At 48.1% G+C, this 15,182-nt stretch overlaps 1 protein-coding gene and 1 long non-coding RNA gene across 4 annotated transcripts in view; one reads left to right on the forward strand and one right to left on the reverse strand.

Moving 5' to 3' along the window:
* Positions 1–15,182, reverse strand: part of ADAM12 (ADAM metallopeptidase domain 12) — a 351,526-nt gene that overhangs the window by 83,281 nt on the left and 253,063 nt on the right. For all 3 annotated transcript variants that reach the window (XR_009252729.1, XM_058698080.1, XM_058698079.1), the window contains exons 7-11: positions 14,065–14,130; positions 12,931–13,002; positions 8,013–8,182; positions 5,481–5,565; positions 1,133–1,281 (exon numbers count right to left, since the gene is read on the reverse strand). Coding sequence is in view for 2 of the 3 variants with exons in the window: in XM_058698080.1 (XP_058554063.1) it covers positions 1,133–1,281; positions 5,481–5,565; positions 8,013–8,182; positions 12,931–13,002; positions 14,065–14,130 (542 nt within the window). In the remaining variant the exon portion in view is untranslated. The remainder of the gene's footprint in view (positions 1–1,132; positions 1,282–5,480; positions 5,566–8,012; positions 8,183–12,930; positions 13,003–14,064; positions 14,131–15,182) is intronic.
* Positions 3,796–9,786, forward strand: LOC131493547 (uncharacterized). The gene is made up of 3 exons (XR_009252734.1): positions 3,796–4,743; positions 8,669–9,020; positions 9,362–9,786. It is a non-coding gene; the product is annotated as an uncharacterized LOC131493547 (long non-coding RNA).

Genomic DNA, 15,182 nt, shown 5'->3' on the forward strand with positions numbered 1-15,182 from the left:
TGTGATGCCCTAGGAGCCAGCTGAGGAGCCCCCCAAAGCTGCTGCTTGCCAAAGCATAAGTGCATTTTGTAACAATCCATCCCTCTCCTGGGGCCTTTGTGCCTCTGGCAGGTGTCCCCCCCCCCCGCCTCACGCCAGGCCTGGCCCCCTGCCAGTAGGTCTTCAGAGAGGCCAGTCTTTGGGCTGTAAGTCCGGACTGGCTTCCCATGGTAGTGCGGCCTTCAGCAAGCCCAGAGAGCGAGCTTCGCCGGGAAAGTGCCGTGAAGACAAGAGCTGGGAAGGTCTCATTCAGATATAAAAAAAGGAGATGGTAACAAGTGCGTGTTCTCCTTTCCTAATGAAAATCTCCCCACATTAGCACAGCACTCGGGTTTGGGATGGGCTCGTGGAGGCTTCGGGATCTAATCAGAACCGGTACTCAATCACTCCACGTGATGTCTCTTTCCACCTCATTTGAATGGTACCTTAGTGAAACTACCTTCCTTTTTTTCCCAGGTGAACCAAGTCTAGAGTTTCTGAAAGGCATTCCATGAGGAAGAAAGATGTAATTGACCGAAAGGGAGCAGTCACGTCATTGAAACCTCTCAGATCCAATAAGGTGGATGCATCAGATGTAGGGACGCTGGTACCTTCCCCCCCCCGCCACACCCCCCCCGGCCCCGTGCTATCGATGTATTTCAGAGACGTCATTGGGCCAACCCTGAGGGAAGAAACACTCCCCAACTAGCACGCTCTGAAGGACGTGTGACCCATCTAACCTTGACCCCTCTGCCCAGCGAGTTTCCAGGCCCTAGGATGGCCGGGGCACTGGAGCTGTGGGCTCAAATAGAAAACATGTGCTCAGATTGTAGGATAATGTCTCAATTTCTAAACAAAGACAGTGTCTACCCCTCCCCCGCCCCCGCCACTTCTCAGAGAAGTCCATCCTTATGCCATGTGGCATTGCCATCTGGTTGCCTATGACCTTCTCAGAGGAGTGCAGTTCACTCTTGCTACTTAGGAAGGGACTTCTTTCTGGAAGTTTCCATGGGTGCTCTTGCCAGGAAACCAGGGAGATTTTTGCTCAGCAGTTTCCCAATATGCACTTCAACGTCAGGCCCAGCTCTACAAGTAGAGAAATGTCGGTACTTGCCCGGTCGAAGGGTTCATGATACAGCCTCCTTTGTCAGCAGCCACACTGCAGCCACAGCCTCTTTCCAGAGTGTCATGGTTCATCCCGAAATTGTGGCCCAGCTCATGTGCCAGGGTCACAGCTGCGCCAAGGGGGCTGTCTGAATGGTCCTCAAAGCAAACACAAGAACACAATGTATAGTTCACATCTCCTTGGCCTTTCCCCAGCCCCTGTCTACTTCTCTCCCCTGCCATTGACCACTTGACCGAATTTTGTCAACACTTGACCAAATCCAATCCCCTAAAAGGAACAAATATAGAGCCCCATTATTTAGTTCAAACTTAAAAAACAATCTGACCTATTTTATTAAACCAGTTTGGGGTCCCTTCTGCAGAGGAGTGCCTACATCATGGACACATTTAGGACTCCTTATGTCTTTATGTGAAATACTCAAGGCAATCATCTCCATTCTGTTCCCCACAGTCTCTTATAAAACACCTTTCTTTCTTTTGAAAGTTTCTTTTGAGGGGGGGGGCTGGGGGAGGGGCCAAAAGGGAGGGAGAGAGAAAATCCCAAGCAGTCTCTGCACTGTCAACACAAGCTCCAACTCCGGGCTCGATCCCACGAACCGCGAGATCGTGACCCGAGCTGAAGGTGGACGCTTAAGTGACTGAGCCACCCAGGCGTCCCTGTACTTTGTGACATTCTAAATAAGACCTAAGCAGGTGTTACTGAGCACACCCCTCCTGTCTACTTGGTAGAGAAGGATACTTGAGGGGTGCCTGGGTGGTTCAGGTGGTTAAGGGTCCAACTTCAGCTCAGGTCATGATCTCTCAGTTTGTGAGTTTGAGAGCCCCACATCTGGCCCTGCGCTGGCTGCGAGGAGCCTGCTTGGGATTCTTTTTCTCTCCCTCTCTCTCTGCCCCTCCCGTACACTCTGTCTCTCTCAAAATAAATTAACTTAAAAAATTAAAAAAAAAAATAGAAGGATACTTGGAAAATTCACAAGAATTCACAAAAAAAAAAGCTAACCACATTGAATAATCTGAAGATTCACTGAATTAAGATGGAGACCAGTTATGCCTCTTTCTTGCTGGTCTCTTGCAGACTTTGGAAATGGACCGAAGCAGCCTTATTCTCTCACTCTTGCTTCCGGGGGTTCGTTCTACCCTTTGATGGGTTTTGGAAGGTGGTCTCTCCGTCTAGCAAGCACTGTATGGGCACCCCTATCTTAACGGAGTACGTGGTTGGCTTGGCTAAAGAGATACTGGAAATGATTGTTACTTACAGTATCGTTACTAAATTATTCAATGCTGATTATTAAAATATTGTTCCTTAACTTGAACACACGAAAACTGTTCATTACTAAATGTGATTTGCAGAAATTGGGCCCATCGGTAGTGTTTCTGAAAAGGGCTGCACATCGCAGAGCAAAGAAGTTCCCTTATTCAAATACTGCTTTGTGCCTCCCAGGAAAGAGATAAGGGGTTTTCCAAGAAACTGCCAGGAAACAGTGACACCGTGCTTTGGAGAAAGCATCATTCCTGACACAGATAACCTTTGTGGGGCCCCCTGTAAAGGCGTGCTCCTAAAAGATTATTATAGGTTCTTGCTTATAGCTGTAGCTGCCCCTTTTCAGCCCTGAGTCTAAGAAGAGAGCAGCACATCACGGAACCAAGTAATTCTTAGAATGTATGAAATTCCTAATAAATTACTTTGTTTAGATTTTACAGTTTCCTGTTGTAGGAAGCTTCACAAGTATGTTTCAGGAAATCAATTCTCAAGAATAACACAGGTTGGCAAAGAGAAAGTCGTCAACCTAGGAATGTGGAGGGCCACATTTCACATGCTCTGGCACAAAATTCAAGGAATTCGTCCTTTAAAAACGATTATTTGATTCTTTTGTATCACCAAATGGCCTGTGTTAGTTTTCAATTGCCAAATTGTTTTACACTGTCTCACGGATAGGTGATTATGAACAGAATTGTCTCTCAAGGGACCCTGACAAACAGTTTAGGTTTGTAATAAGAAAAAAAAAAAACTTACTTCTTTTTAAATTAATTATTTTTAAAATATATTTTAAAATACTTTTTCAAGTTTATTTATTTATTTTGAAAGAGAGAGAGAAAGAGTGAGCAGGGAAGGGGCAGAGACAGAGGGAGAGGGAGTCCCAAGCAGGCTCCGCACCGTCAGCACGGAGCCCGATGCACGGCTCGATCCCATGAACCGTGAGATCATGACCCGAGCCGAAATCCAGAGTCAGACGCTTAACTGACTGAACCAACCAGGCGCCCCACCTACCTCTTTATTTACGGCATCATCCCCAAACCTAGATTGTTTTAGTTCAGTTAGATACAAAGGCACGGCTTTAAGTTACTGAATTCATGATTTGGTCTATCTTAAAAAACTAGCGAAACAGTAGTGGAACTGGTCTTTTCAACTTGATAGGGATTCTTGCTTCTTCGCTACCTGATTTCCTTCCTCTTAGGTATTTGTGAGTCCTTGAAGCAGGCATAGTCACATGGAACACCCATGAACTTAATTGCAGAGACATAATAGGAGAATGTGAGTCTAGAAGTTTCAGGTCTGGCCAAAACATTGAGCTCATTTATCTCAGGAATTTTATGGAATTAAAGGGGCTGTGGCCTTCCGTCCCACTTGATGCCTCTCCCCTAACTGGAGCGGACAAAGGATGTGTCTAAGGATGACCTTCACCGCTGACATGTAGGTCAAACATATTTCCTGTTGATGAACTTTGATCTTGACCTGATTGCCACCGCAGTCCACATACTTGCTTATATCTGCCACGTTCATTTTCATCCATTTGAAAAAAAAAACAACACAGGCTTTTCTGTATGCTTTTTAAAGGAGGAATCTTGATCAAGCGCTTGTATGGAAACAGAATAAGGGATGCAAACCGAAGAAAGCCACTTAAATATGATCAGAATGGTTATAAAAATGTTGAAACACCCCAAACGGCAGAGTCTGTTATGCTTATGAGGAATTCAGTTTCAGCTCTAAAAAATATTTATGCCCATTTTAAGTGGCAAAGTCAGGAGCCACTGACCATGGAGCCATGAAACAGAAAATTATTCCCTCTTAAAATTTTACAGGCTCCTCTGTAAAAATATAGTCAGGATCTGACTTGAAATTAACCTGGCACCAACAAAAAGCAATCTTTCCAGGGACTTCCATGGTGGAGAGCACACAAAGGGCTTGTAAGTTCAAAGAAAACCAGAGGGTAGCTTGTACGAGCCAGAAATCCAGAGTGACCACGCTTTTCCCAAAGGCCTCTCCAGCTTATATGTTCAGTGCATGTTTACAGGAATTAGCAACACTTATCAGAGAAGAGACAACATTTGTTATGTATGTTCACTAAGAAGATTAGGTCGGGCAGTACGGAAGGAAAATAAGAGTCAGCAGAACATTACTCCTTCTGCTCCTTAATACAATGGAGTATTCAGAAAGGTTCTGTTTGGAAAAAGAGTGTGGAGGAAACCATGGTTTCTTAGAAGGGCAAGGTTCTGTTCGTTCAACGGAGATGTCAGACTGGTCTCCGAGAATACGCCCTGGCTGAGGGCTGGTGCAAAGGGGCCGCTATATTTTCGGAAGAGGGACAGCACCAGCATGAGGTGAAACCTTTTCTCTAAGTAACGGGTGGAGTGGAACAGGAGTCCCCTGTTGGGTAGCATATCAAAGCTCTTTCCCTCTTAAATTCGTAAGAAACAAGCCCCAAATACTCTTCCTGTTTTGCCCCCTTGTATAAACGTATAGAGCCCACATATGACAAAAATATCCTTACAAATCAATAAACCTAAGTATCTGCCTTCCAAGATTAATGTTATTATAAAGACAAATTGGACACAGGCTAGGAGGTGGGTCAAGCATGTGCAGTGGTAAACAGTTAAAAACCTCAGACTTTTGGCTGTTGGGCCTTGGACGCAGAACCATCAGAAAACCATTCTGGTAGTAATGTTTGGTGAGACCACAGTCTGTCTAAGAAACCAAATGAGGAGGGCAACCCCGTGTCCTGGCTCATCCCAATGCTGGGAGGAATCCTGGACTGAAATGCTTGGACCAAGACCCCAGCTGAAACTTCTCCAAAAAAGGGGCAGACGGGCTTCCACTGAGTTATTTTTACACACTCACCTCACTTGTGTGTGACTTGGTGTTTTGAATAAAGAGTCCCTGAAACATTATGGGGTAGAGAAGATCATCAACGGAGCTAGAAAATAAGGTGGAATTACATCTAAAAGCCATTTAAGAAAAAGGCCTCATTTTACCGAGTCTGATAAAAGCGGGGCTGTCCCGAGACAGCGAGGGAAGTGTCTGGGGCACCAACATCGGCTCCCCGGTGCCCTTGACTTACCATGACGATTCCTCCGGACTGCTCTGCTGTGCACATGCTCATGATGGGTGCCATGCCAATGGTGGTCCCTTGGAAATAAACCCCACTAGGAAACAGACAAAAAGCCACTCTTAAATTATGAGACAGAGAGAGAGAGAGAGAGAGAAACCCAAGCAGGCTCTGCACAGTCAGCACAGAGCCCGACGTAGGGCTTGACCACAAACCATGAGATCGTGACCTGAGCTGAAACCAAGAGTCAGACACTTAACCGACAGGGCCATCCAGGCGCCCCAGGAGCTACTCCTTTTGAACAATGCCTGCTAATGAAGCGCTGAGGCCATCACAGAGAATCACTGGTAACTAAATGAAATGGATGTGGTGGTTCATTAGACTTCCTGTTGTAGCTGAAGTTTGCTTTCCTGTGTGACGTTACAATTAGGGCAGAAACCCAAACTCTTTAAAGTGTGATGCTAACGTAGTTGGCAAAAGGGGAATCAGCAGAGAAATGACTGCTCCTCTGGAGTCAATGTAGAATAAGCAGCCACAAAGCCTTACTACACCAGAAGGAAGTTTCCAGGAGGGGACGTTATGGCTCAGGTACCGGCTTTCCCCCCCCCCGTGGATTCTTAACCTGATCAGTGAGTCCAATGACATCAAGGCTTGTTTCATGCAAGCGTTGTTCATTCGACCCTCTTGCGTTACAAATTAAACATTGTTTGTATTTGTCAGGGGTGCCTGCGTGGCTCAGTCAGTTAAGTGTCCAAGGTCATTCCCATCTGTTAGAGAGAAATGGCATTGTGGGGCGCCTGGGTGGCTCAGCCGGTTAAGCGTCCGACTTCGGCTCAGGTCGTGATCTTGCGGTTTGTGGGTTCAAGCCCCGCGTTGGGCTCTGTGCTGACAGCTCAGAGCCTGGAGCCTGCTTGGGATTCTGGGTCTCTCCCTCTGTCCCTCTGCCACTCACATTCTGTCTCTCAAAAATAAGTAAACATTAAAAAATTAAAAAAAAACCCCACATTGTTTGTATTTGTTGAATCTTCTTTAAGGGAATCTCTTTTAAATCTTTAAATGACTTATTTATGTTATCTTGGCCATGTATATACGTAGGTAGACACATACTGTTTGAAAAGTTAGTTATTTTGACAGCATTCAACTGGACAAAAGGGAGTAAGTATATATAAAACCTCATCTGTGTATGTATGCGTGTATCTATCCATCTGTCCATCCGTCCGTCCTATCATACTCATATGTACAGCAGTTGGGGTTACAGGTTTTGTATTTACATCCATATAGACCATTTTAACAGATACCATTATATATGCATATAAATAATAAGGTTATATAAGAGGCTAACTTATTTCCAGATGTTCGAGTTGGACAGACTCCGTTTGGGGAAAAAAAATCAAAACAAAATACTCTGACTCAGAATATCTAAAATGTACTTTTAGTAGTTCAGGATTAATCAATGTATAAAATATGAGGCGACCACAAATATCCAAGGCGGGAAAAAAACAAACAAACAACCCTGTGAAAATGGCCAAAGTAAATTATCAGGGAATGCCAACAGCCTCGGTTTGTATGCAGGCATTTTCTAAAGTGAGGACGGGGTAAGAATGGCTTTTAGCTTTCTGTAAGTTTTTAAGAAACTAGATACAATTTGCCTAAGACAAGTGTCTCTGACCCTGAAGCTTTCAATTCAGTGAAGTGAGCTACATATGAGAACGTAAGAATAAGGTTTAAGGGTCTTAATAAAAAGTTTGTCACTTTGGGAAAAACCCACTCCTTACTAATTCAGTTTATGATTACACTTTTTTCCCTTTAAATATAAAGGTGTCCGAATATCTTCCTAATATAGTATGTTACATTATAGCTGTGTTTTCCCTCATTTTACTATCTCCGTGACACTTAGCGCTCTCTGCAATTTCCTTGTTCGTTGTCACCTTCTCCCAACGGACTGGGGACTCCTGAGAGCAGGGAGCCTTACAGTACTGGTCACCGTTATGTTAAAAGCACCTCAAGGGTGCTGGCTTCCTGATGGATGCTCAGTCCACAGCGATCGAAAGAATGCAGACCGCTGGGGTCCTCTGATCTAGAAAACCAGAGTCCTAGAGAAACAGGAGGAGGAATGAACATTTCCTCTCTCCAGGCATCTGGCAATAATCATCCTAATACATCGTCCTCACATCTTGCATAAACATTTTTCAGTAATAATGAAAGAAAATGAGCTTTTTTTTTTTTTTAATCGCCTACTCGGGACAATTTTATATCAAGACAAAGACTAGAGAAATTTGGATAGAGGAAAACATCCAGGTGATGGAAAAAGAAAATAAGACATCTCTTGGAGGGATAGGTTTCCTAGGGGGTTCAAAGGGAGACGTTCCCAACAGACCCACAGTTTGGTCAGGATGGCGTGTGCCCCGCTGCTGTGGGCTGGGAAACACCCTTGTACAAGCCAGTGAGCTCTGTAGAGAGGCGTGCAGCTTCAGCGACTGCCGGGACAGGGGGTTGCTGAGGTCACGCGTTCTTCAAGCAAAGAACAGATCACGAACACTCTACCTGATAAGCTGGGCGTTGTCATGTGATTTTCGAGGTAGAAGCTTCATCTTTCTCCAGTCCAGGAATTCGTGGAGGCTTGTGAACGGGTCCTGACTAATCGAGCATTTGTCGATGTCATTCCATACCTCGACGCCCACCAGCACTATCCGAATGTTCAGTGGTCTGTAAAACTGACCGAGACAGGCATCCTCTGGGGATCACATTCATAAGAACTTCAAACGAAGACTAGTACATATTTGCATGTTGTGAGCCTCACTGACCCGGGTGAGAAAAATCCCTCTCTGCTCCCTTGTTCCTGTGGCGTTAGGATTTAAGAAATATTTGCAGTGTCTGATACAAAGTGCTGTGTTAACTGGGTTTCCAATGTGGCTGGCCAGTTAGATGCCAAAGTTAATAGGCTTTTTGACGTCTGCCCTTATTGGTATGGAAGCACACGTTTCACACAGTCCACTGGTGATTTAAAATGTGCATATAGATGTGTTACTATTGCTAACATAGTCACATTATGCCTAAAGACAGCCAGTTAATAACTACGGCAAGAAAAACAATGAGGGAATTAGGCTCTTTCAGACACTGCCAAGGACAATAATTTGTTCCTTTTAAGCAAAACGCTCTACCTACGAGTTGCTGAAAATGAATCTGTATTAATTTTTCAGCAAAGACTCAGACTTGGCTGACACGATCACATTCCGTCGCTTGTAACCAACCTAGAAGGTTCTAATCAAATGAACAAATCAATATCTTTCGGAATAATAAAGGGATAAGCAGAACCCTTCTTCTTCGGGAACTTCGTTGACCATTCTCCTCACAGCCAGAAGTTAGCTCACCAGAGGTGTCACAGGAAAGATCTAAAGGAAGTTCCTCTTTTACAGCCTCGTGATAGAAAGTCTTGGGTACCCTGCCCAAAGCAAGTATTGTCATTGCTATTCTGTCTCCCTATTCGTCTGTACACATCCCTGACTTCAACCTACAGCCTTCCCTCCACAAGCAGATCATCCTGGGTCAGAGGTAGGATGAGCAATTCTTCTAATGGCTAAGGGATAGTTTTATCCAGGGTGAGATGAGTGGTCAGGGCAGAGGGAAGAACTCCGTGTTGCCCCCAACTACTTTCCTGCCCCCTAAGTGCGTTATGCTAAGGAGGTGGCTCTGTGCCCAGGACCCGGGGGGTGAGGACACGGGATCACCTGGCTGGCTGTAAAATCTTCCAACGCCCATGAGGGGTGAGGTGGTACACAATGGGAAGGTCCTCATTTTCTGAGACGCCTGGTAACCAGGCAGAAACAGGTGGCTGATGACAGCAGCCAAAGTTAAGTTCCAGGTGTGAGCTCGTCCCATTTTTCCTCTACCAGGATCCGGGCCAACAAGTAACACAAGTCACAGAAGCTCCGCATCTGATGGTTAAGCCCCATTCCAATGTGGTGAGCCAGAGGGCAATCAGCTCCCCAAGTGTGAGCCTCTGACCCTGGTGCTGAACCCGCGGAGGGCAGGCTCGCCGTTTCCCCTGCTCGTCTCCCCGCGGTCATCTGGTGAGCACAAGGGTATGACTGGGACACAAGCTACATGGCAGAACGTCAACTGGGTCTCAAGCAGATGACAATTATGGGCAGGCATTACATTAATAAGTTCATGAGACAATGCTTCGACCCAAATGCTGCCCAACAGCTTGTTTTTAATCAAGAATTGCTCGGTCTGTGATATGTGGAATTTAAGAAACAAAACAGATGAACATATGGGAGGGAAGAAAAAAAGAGAGAGGGAAAGAAACCATAAGAGACTCTGAACGACACAGAACACACTGAGGGTGGATGGAGGGAGGTGGGTGGGGGATGGGCTGGGTGGGGGATGGGCAGGAAGGAGGCCACTTGTGGTGAGCACTGGGTGTTGTATGTAAATGATGAACCACTGAAGTCTACTCCTGAAACCAATACTGCAATTAACCAATAGTTCATTAAAGGAACTAATTAGAACTTAAATTAATTAGAGAGAGAGAGGAAAAAAAAAAGCATTGCTTGGTCTTGGCTGTGGTATCCACTCGTAAGCTCCCAGCCCAGGCTTCCTGGGCTGAATGAAGTTCCCGGACTCCTCTGGAATCCTGACGGCATGCGTCTTGGCTGCTGCCTTTTGACAGAGGGACCACACTTCCCACTGTGTCAGGCACAAAGGTAACAGTGATCAGGAGGCAGATGGGTAAGAAGTCCAGTGCCGATGCTCACACCGCCTTGCTAAGCGACAACCTCAGAGCCAATGCCCTGTGTGGGCTTCAGGGTTGTCACCTGTGAAGGGGACACTGTGTTTGCCTCCGATGAGGGCTGTATGGAAGGGTCACTAAGGTCTGTATGGGACTACGTGTCATTGTTTCTCAGAGCTGACGTTGGTGCTGGCCAACCAAGGAGCTTTTCGTACCATGATGGGTTACCATTTCTGCTGGCTCTCTCGGGTCACATCCTTACAACAGACTTCACACGTCAGCATATCACACACGGTCCTTCCTCTCCAAATCGGCGTCACTGAGCAAGTGTCGTGCGTGCTACTCCTCCTGAGTCATCATACACAATCCTGCCTGCTGGGAGCGTTCTTCCCAGGCTGCTGATGGCTGATACCCATAACCACAGCGGACACTCAGCGAGCACTTACTACGTCCTCGGCGCAGCACTCAGGACTTTCCACGCCGCAGCTCTCTTAGCGTTCACGACAGCTCCATGAACCAAGAGTTAGCATTAACCCCATTTTACACTCAGAGACACCGAGACCTGGAGGGATCAGGCAACCGCTCAAGGCACGACTGGCGTGGCCGGGATGTGGACACGGGGAGAGTGGGCCTGGCTCCCAGATTTAAACCGCTATGTAGCACGGCCACTTCTGTGCGAGTGCTCAGGCTCCCTTCCAAGATGACCCACTGTGACTGCAGGCCTGGGGAGACGCTCGACGGGGGCCTGGCGGCTGTCTGCCTGGCCCACGCAGCCTAGGATGGGGGTGGACACCATCCGAGAGCGGTGGCATTGATTCGCCCACGAACGCAGCGGCGACAAGGATTTGCTCGGCTCCTGCTGAGTGCCGGGCTCAGCAGTGGCACCAAGAACAAGGATGAGGGTTCCCTTGCCCTTGCTCAGAGGTCAGCAAGAGGCTCAAGGCTGGGGACTCTTGGCCATTAGGACAGTTCACTCCAACAGACTGAACTCCCAAGAGAGGGCAGAAACCAGGGATTCAGAGGGGGCTGTGCTTGAGGGCTCAAGGGGGGCTTTCTGGAAGAAACGGATCTGAAAAAAATGGGTGGAATTAAAGGGAAGCCCCTGCGGGGTCCGACATGAGAACTCGCATCCTTCAGGCAACCGGCCCGGGAGAGGGGGAACAAAGACTCCCGTGAGAGGGGAGGTACCTGCAGAAATGAAACGCATGGAAGACCAGCCCTTCCAGAAGTAGGTCACAGAGGGTCAGCGCTAACGGACCTGCGGCTGGTGCTAACTTCTTGAGAAGACGTGGGACAGACTGGAGGTGAGAGGTTAAAGAGGCGAAGCTTGGGCGAGCACACGTGTCAGGGCTCTGCCCTGCCCTGCCCTGCGGGATCAGGACCTGGGGAACATCCCTCGGCTCTAGCGCCCAGGCCTCGCTCTTGCCTCTGAGCATCAGACCCGCCTCCTGTGTTTTACTTACGGGGGTGGGGGGTGGGGGGAGTTGCCTGGAGGTTTCAGAAGGTCACCTTTGCACTAAATCACTGCCTGGTCGTTCGGCCTGGGCTGTCGTTTTCCCCCTTCCCTTCAGGCCAATGCAGCCGGCCGGGCAGCTGTTAACGTGAAGTTGCCCCCGGAGTAGTCGTCGTTTTGGGGCCGAGATGCTGTCACTTGCAGCGATGCAAAACTGAACCTTGGAACACTGGCCAGAGCCCAGGGCTCATCAGTGAGCCGGTTCGGAGGCACAGAGCATCTGGAGGAGCCCGCGGACCCCCACCAGGGGCCTCGGGGTCTGCTGGGGGCGGCCCGCCTACGGGTGCTCAGCAATTGAACTCTCTCTCAGCCAGAAACACAAGAACAGCCAGGCTGGCAAATTCCATGCAGTCCGTCAGGTCTTTTCCGAGGTATGTTGTTCTCTAATTACCGGTGCAAGTTATTAACAGCCCCCCGGTTGCCAAGGTGCCCGGGCAGCGATGCCTTTGGAAGCTTCCAGGCAACTCCAACATGCAGGCAGGTGTGAGAAGCTGTTTTAGACCAAGAGCCAGCACCAGACAGCTTGATGGCTCCGTTCCGCGGGGTGCGTGGAGAAGGGCAGGTGCTCAGACAGCTTCGCCCTCTGCTTGTGGACAGGTAGTGTAGGGAGTGTTGCTGAGCACACACTCCCGGGATTAGACCAGGCTTCTGGGGTTTCCTCTAGGTCTGAACCACCTTTGCCAAGGTTGGTTGCCAAAGCTCCCAACCTCTTTGAATGGGGGGGGGGGGGAGGGGAGATATTCCAACAGCTGATTGAACCGAAAGCCAATGGCCGTGTCTCCGGACCTTGGAGCCCGCGTGTCCCTTATAAACGACAGCCTGCCCTCGGCAGGGCGGGGGGGGGGGGGCCCTGGGGAGCAACTCGGGGAGACCTGGGAGGAGGCGCACTTAGGAGTTCCCCAGAGGGTCGGATGCGTCCTACAGGTTTTCCGGCTCTGATGGAGGAGCGTTCCCCTCACACTGGGTCTCTGGCCAGAAGAGAGTCTGGAGGGAGATGTAGCCCCAGGCCACCGCGGTCCAGACAGCATGCATCTCCTGTAGCTGTTCCACGCCCGGGAATTCTGTGCTCAGAGGAAGGGGAAGTCCATGTTCCAGCCCAGGACCAGAGGCAGAACCGATCTCACTGCCAAGTCAGACGAGCTGTGCTTCATTCCCTGCAGCTCGTTTCTAAACATTTACGTGATTTGAGTGATTTAATTACCCCAAAAAGAACTTACCTTGTCAACGTGATTAGCGATTTCTATTAATCGCTGCTTAACTTTTTCCAGATCTTTTCCTTGCCTCTGAAACTTAATAATTTTAAATGTCAGCATTAATAACGGCAAGAATACCCATCAAATCTCATCTTCCCAGCTCCTGGAAATGTGAAGTCTTGGGCTTCACACACCACCCGGGGCCCTCCCCAGTTTACGGTGAAATGAGTTCCCATCCTGAGGAGTAAATTTCCCTGTCTGGGGACTTTCTGAAACTCCCTGAAATGTGCCCAAGCCAAGCGCTCAGGACACAGCAACTTCTGCGATTTTTCCAGCCTCCCAAATGGTGGAGGCTGTGACATGTTTTGGCGGAGAGAACAGACAGCGAGAAGGCAGTCCAAAGCCATTTTTCATATCATCAACTTGATTTTAACATCCTCAGAAATTTCCTTTATATTTGTTTTTAAAAATGAAACAGTAAAAGGAATAGAAGCTCATGGCAAGCAGTCAAACAAGGCAGAGGAGAAGGGAGAAAAGTTAATGAGGTCCCCTTCTCCCCTCAAATCTGACCTTCCTGAACGGGAACAGTTTTCTGAGAAACAGTCAAGCCTGTTTCATTCGTAGGTGTCGAGTGAGTTCACGAGAAAAAGTCACCTCATTCAGACCATGGGGCAGAGGTGAGGAAGGAATTCAGAGATCATTTCAAAACAGCTCACCGGAAACCAATGAAAGGAAGAAAGCTAACGTAGCACCGAAGCACACGTCAGTTTTTCTGCCGTGTCCCTGCAGCCTGCATTCATTAATTCATTTTGGTTTGGGATGCGTCGGACATTTTTAAACCCAACTTTCCGCCCAAATGCTGTAGAATACATTCTCAAGCCATCTGCCATTTCCCCCAAATACTTCTGTTTGGGGACCTTAGCCACAGGGCAGTCCTGCCTTTACTGCAGCCCTTGCCATTATTTTGGAATATCAGGTGCATTTTTAATATTTCATACGTTATAATACTAGGAAACCGCTTCAACGGGTTGTTTCCAATGCTTTTAAGGGCTCACAGAAAATGAGGTTAATCAGGGCGAGGGATAACTTGCTCAATATTTTCTTCTCCCTATTTCTGTTTTTAACCAACTGTACCGAGAAGTTTGATAAAGCTCTTACCTCTCGGTTGTCCGCGACAATAACCAGCTCTACGTACTTGGTCATCTTGAGGGTCTCTCTTTTATGCTGCCAAAAGTAAACACAGACTTTAATTTCCCATAACACCTCTCCGCGGCTTCCAGAACACTGCCCGTATCTCTGGACCCACACCCTTTAACTGAGGCGAGAGAATCCTCACCACCGCCACCGGCCCTACCCCTGTCCCCTCTGAAGTTCACCTCCAACCCCGACAACCTCTGGAAAACCTTCTCCACATGGGTGACCGGCTTCCATTTCCATCCGGGAAATCCTTCAAGAGGAATCCCGCCTGCCCTCTGACTCATTGATGGCGGCGGGACGAGAACGAGTCAAGAACGTTATTACGCGAAACATGCACGTAGATGAGTCAGACCAAAGCAATTCTCGGGAACCCCAGCCAGCCGATGGCCATTCATTCTGAGCCACCTGCAGCACATTTGAAGGTCACTACAGAAGAAGATGCCATCCAGTGTCTCATGTGTGTCGCCTTCCCCTCTATGGCCTACTTTTGGGGGCAACACTGAATAGCCCGTTTCAGGCAGCTTACTCCTCGGGGCCGATCATGCAAAAATCTAGTTAGAAGCAAAGGATGAGTGGTCCGGACAATGGGGAACGGCCAGGCTGGAACAGAGTCGGGCAAGAAGGAGGCGCTAAGGGTAAAACCAGAAAGGATCAAGAGTAGCAAGAAACAGTGTCAAGAAAGGAAGAACAGAAAGACTGAACTCCAGGCCCTGGAGAAGGGGGTTTGGGGAGGGTGAAGGAGCGGAGAGGAAGGGAGAGACTGTGCACCAAGGGGCAGGCACGGAGGAGAGGGCGATGGCAGACGTATGACTAGTGAAGGCAGCCTCTGAAGTGGGTTACATTTTGATCGAGCTTCCTCAAGAAACATTTGCACTCTTTCATGAATTACTGGGAGAATCCCAAAGGCACTTTTAGGAGAAAAAGAGCACTTCCTGGAGGGTGGTCTCAAAAGCACACATGAAAAACAACAAAAAAAAAAAAACCAAAGCCTTCTGCTTCTGCAATGAAAAGCGGTTGGAGGAAACGGGGGTCGAGCTGGGTTTGGTCCCCGCAACGGATGGGCTGGTGTCTGCGTTAAC

This window comes from Neofelis nebulosa, chromosome 13 (assembly GCF_028018385.1).
Source record: "Neofelis nebulosa isolate mNeoNeb1 chromosome 13, mNeoNeb1.pri, whole genome shotgun sequence".
Classification (NCBI taxonomy): Eukaryota; Metazoa; Chordata; class Mammalia; order Carnivora; family Felidae; genus Neofelis; species Neofelis nebulosa.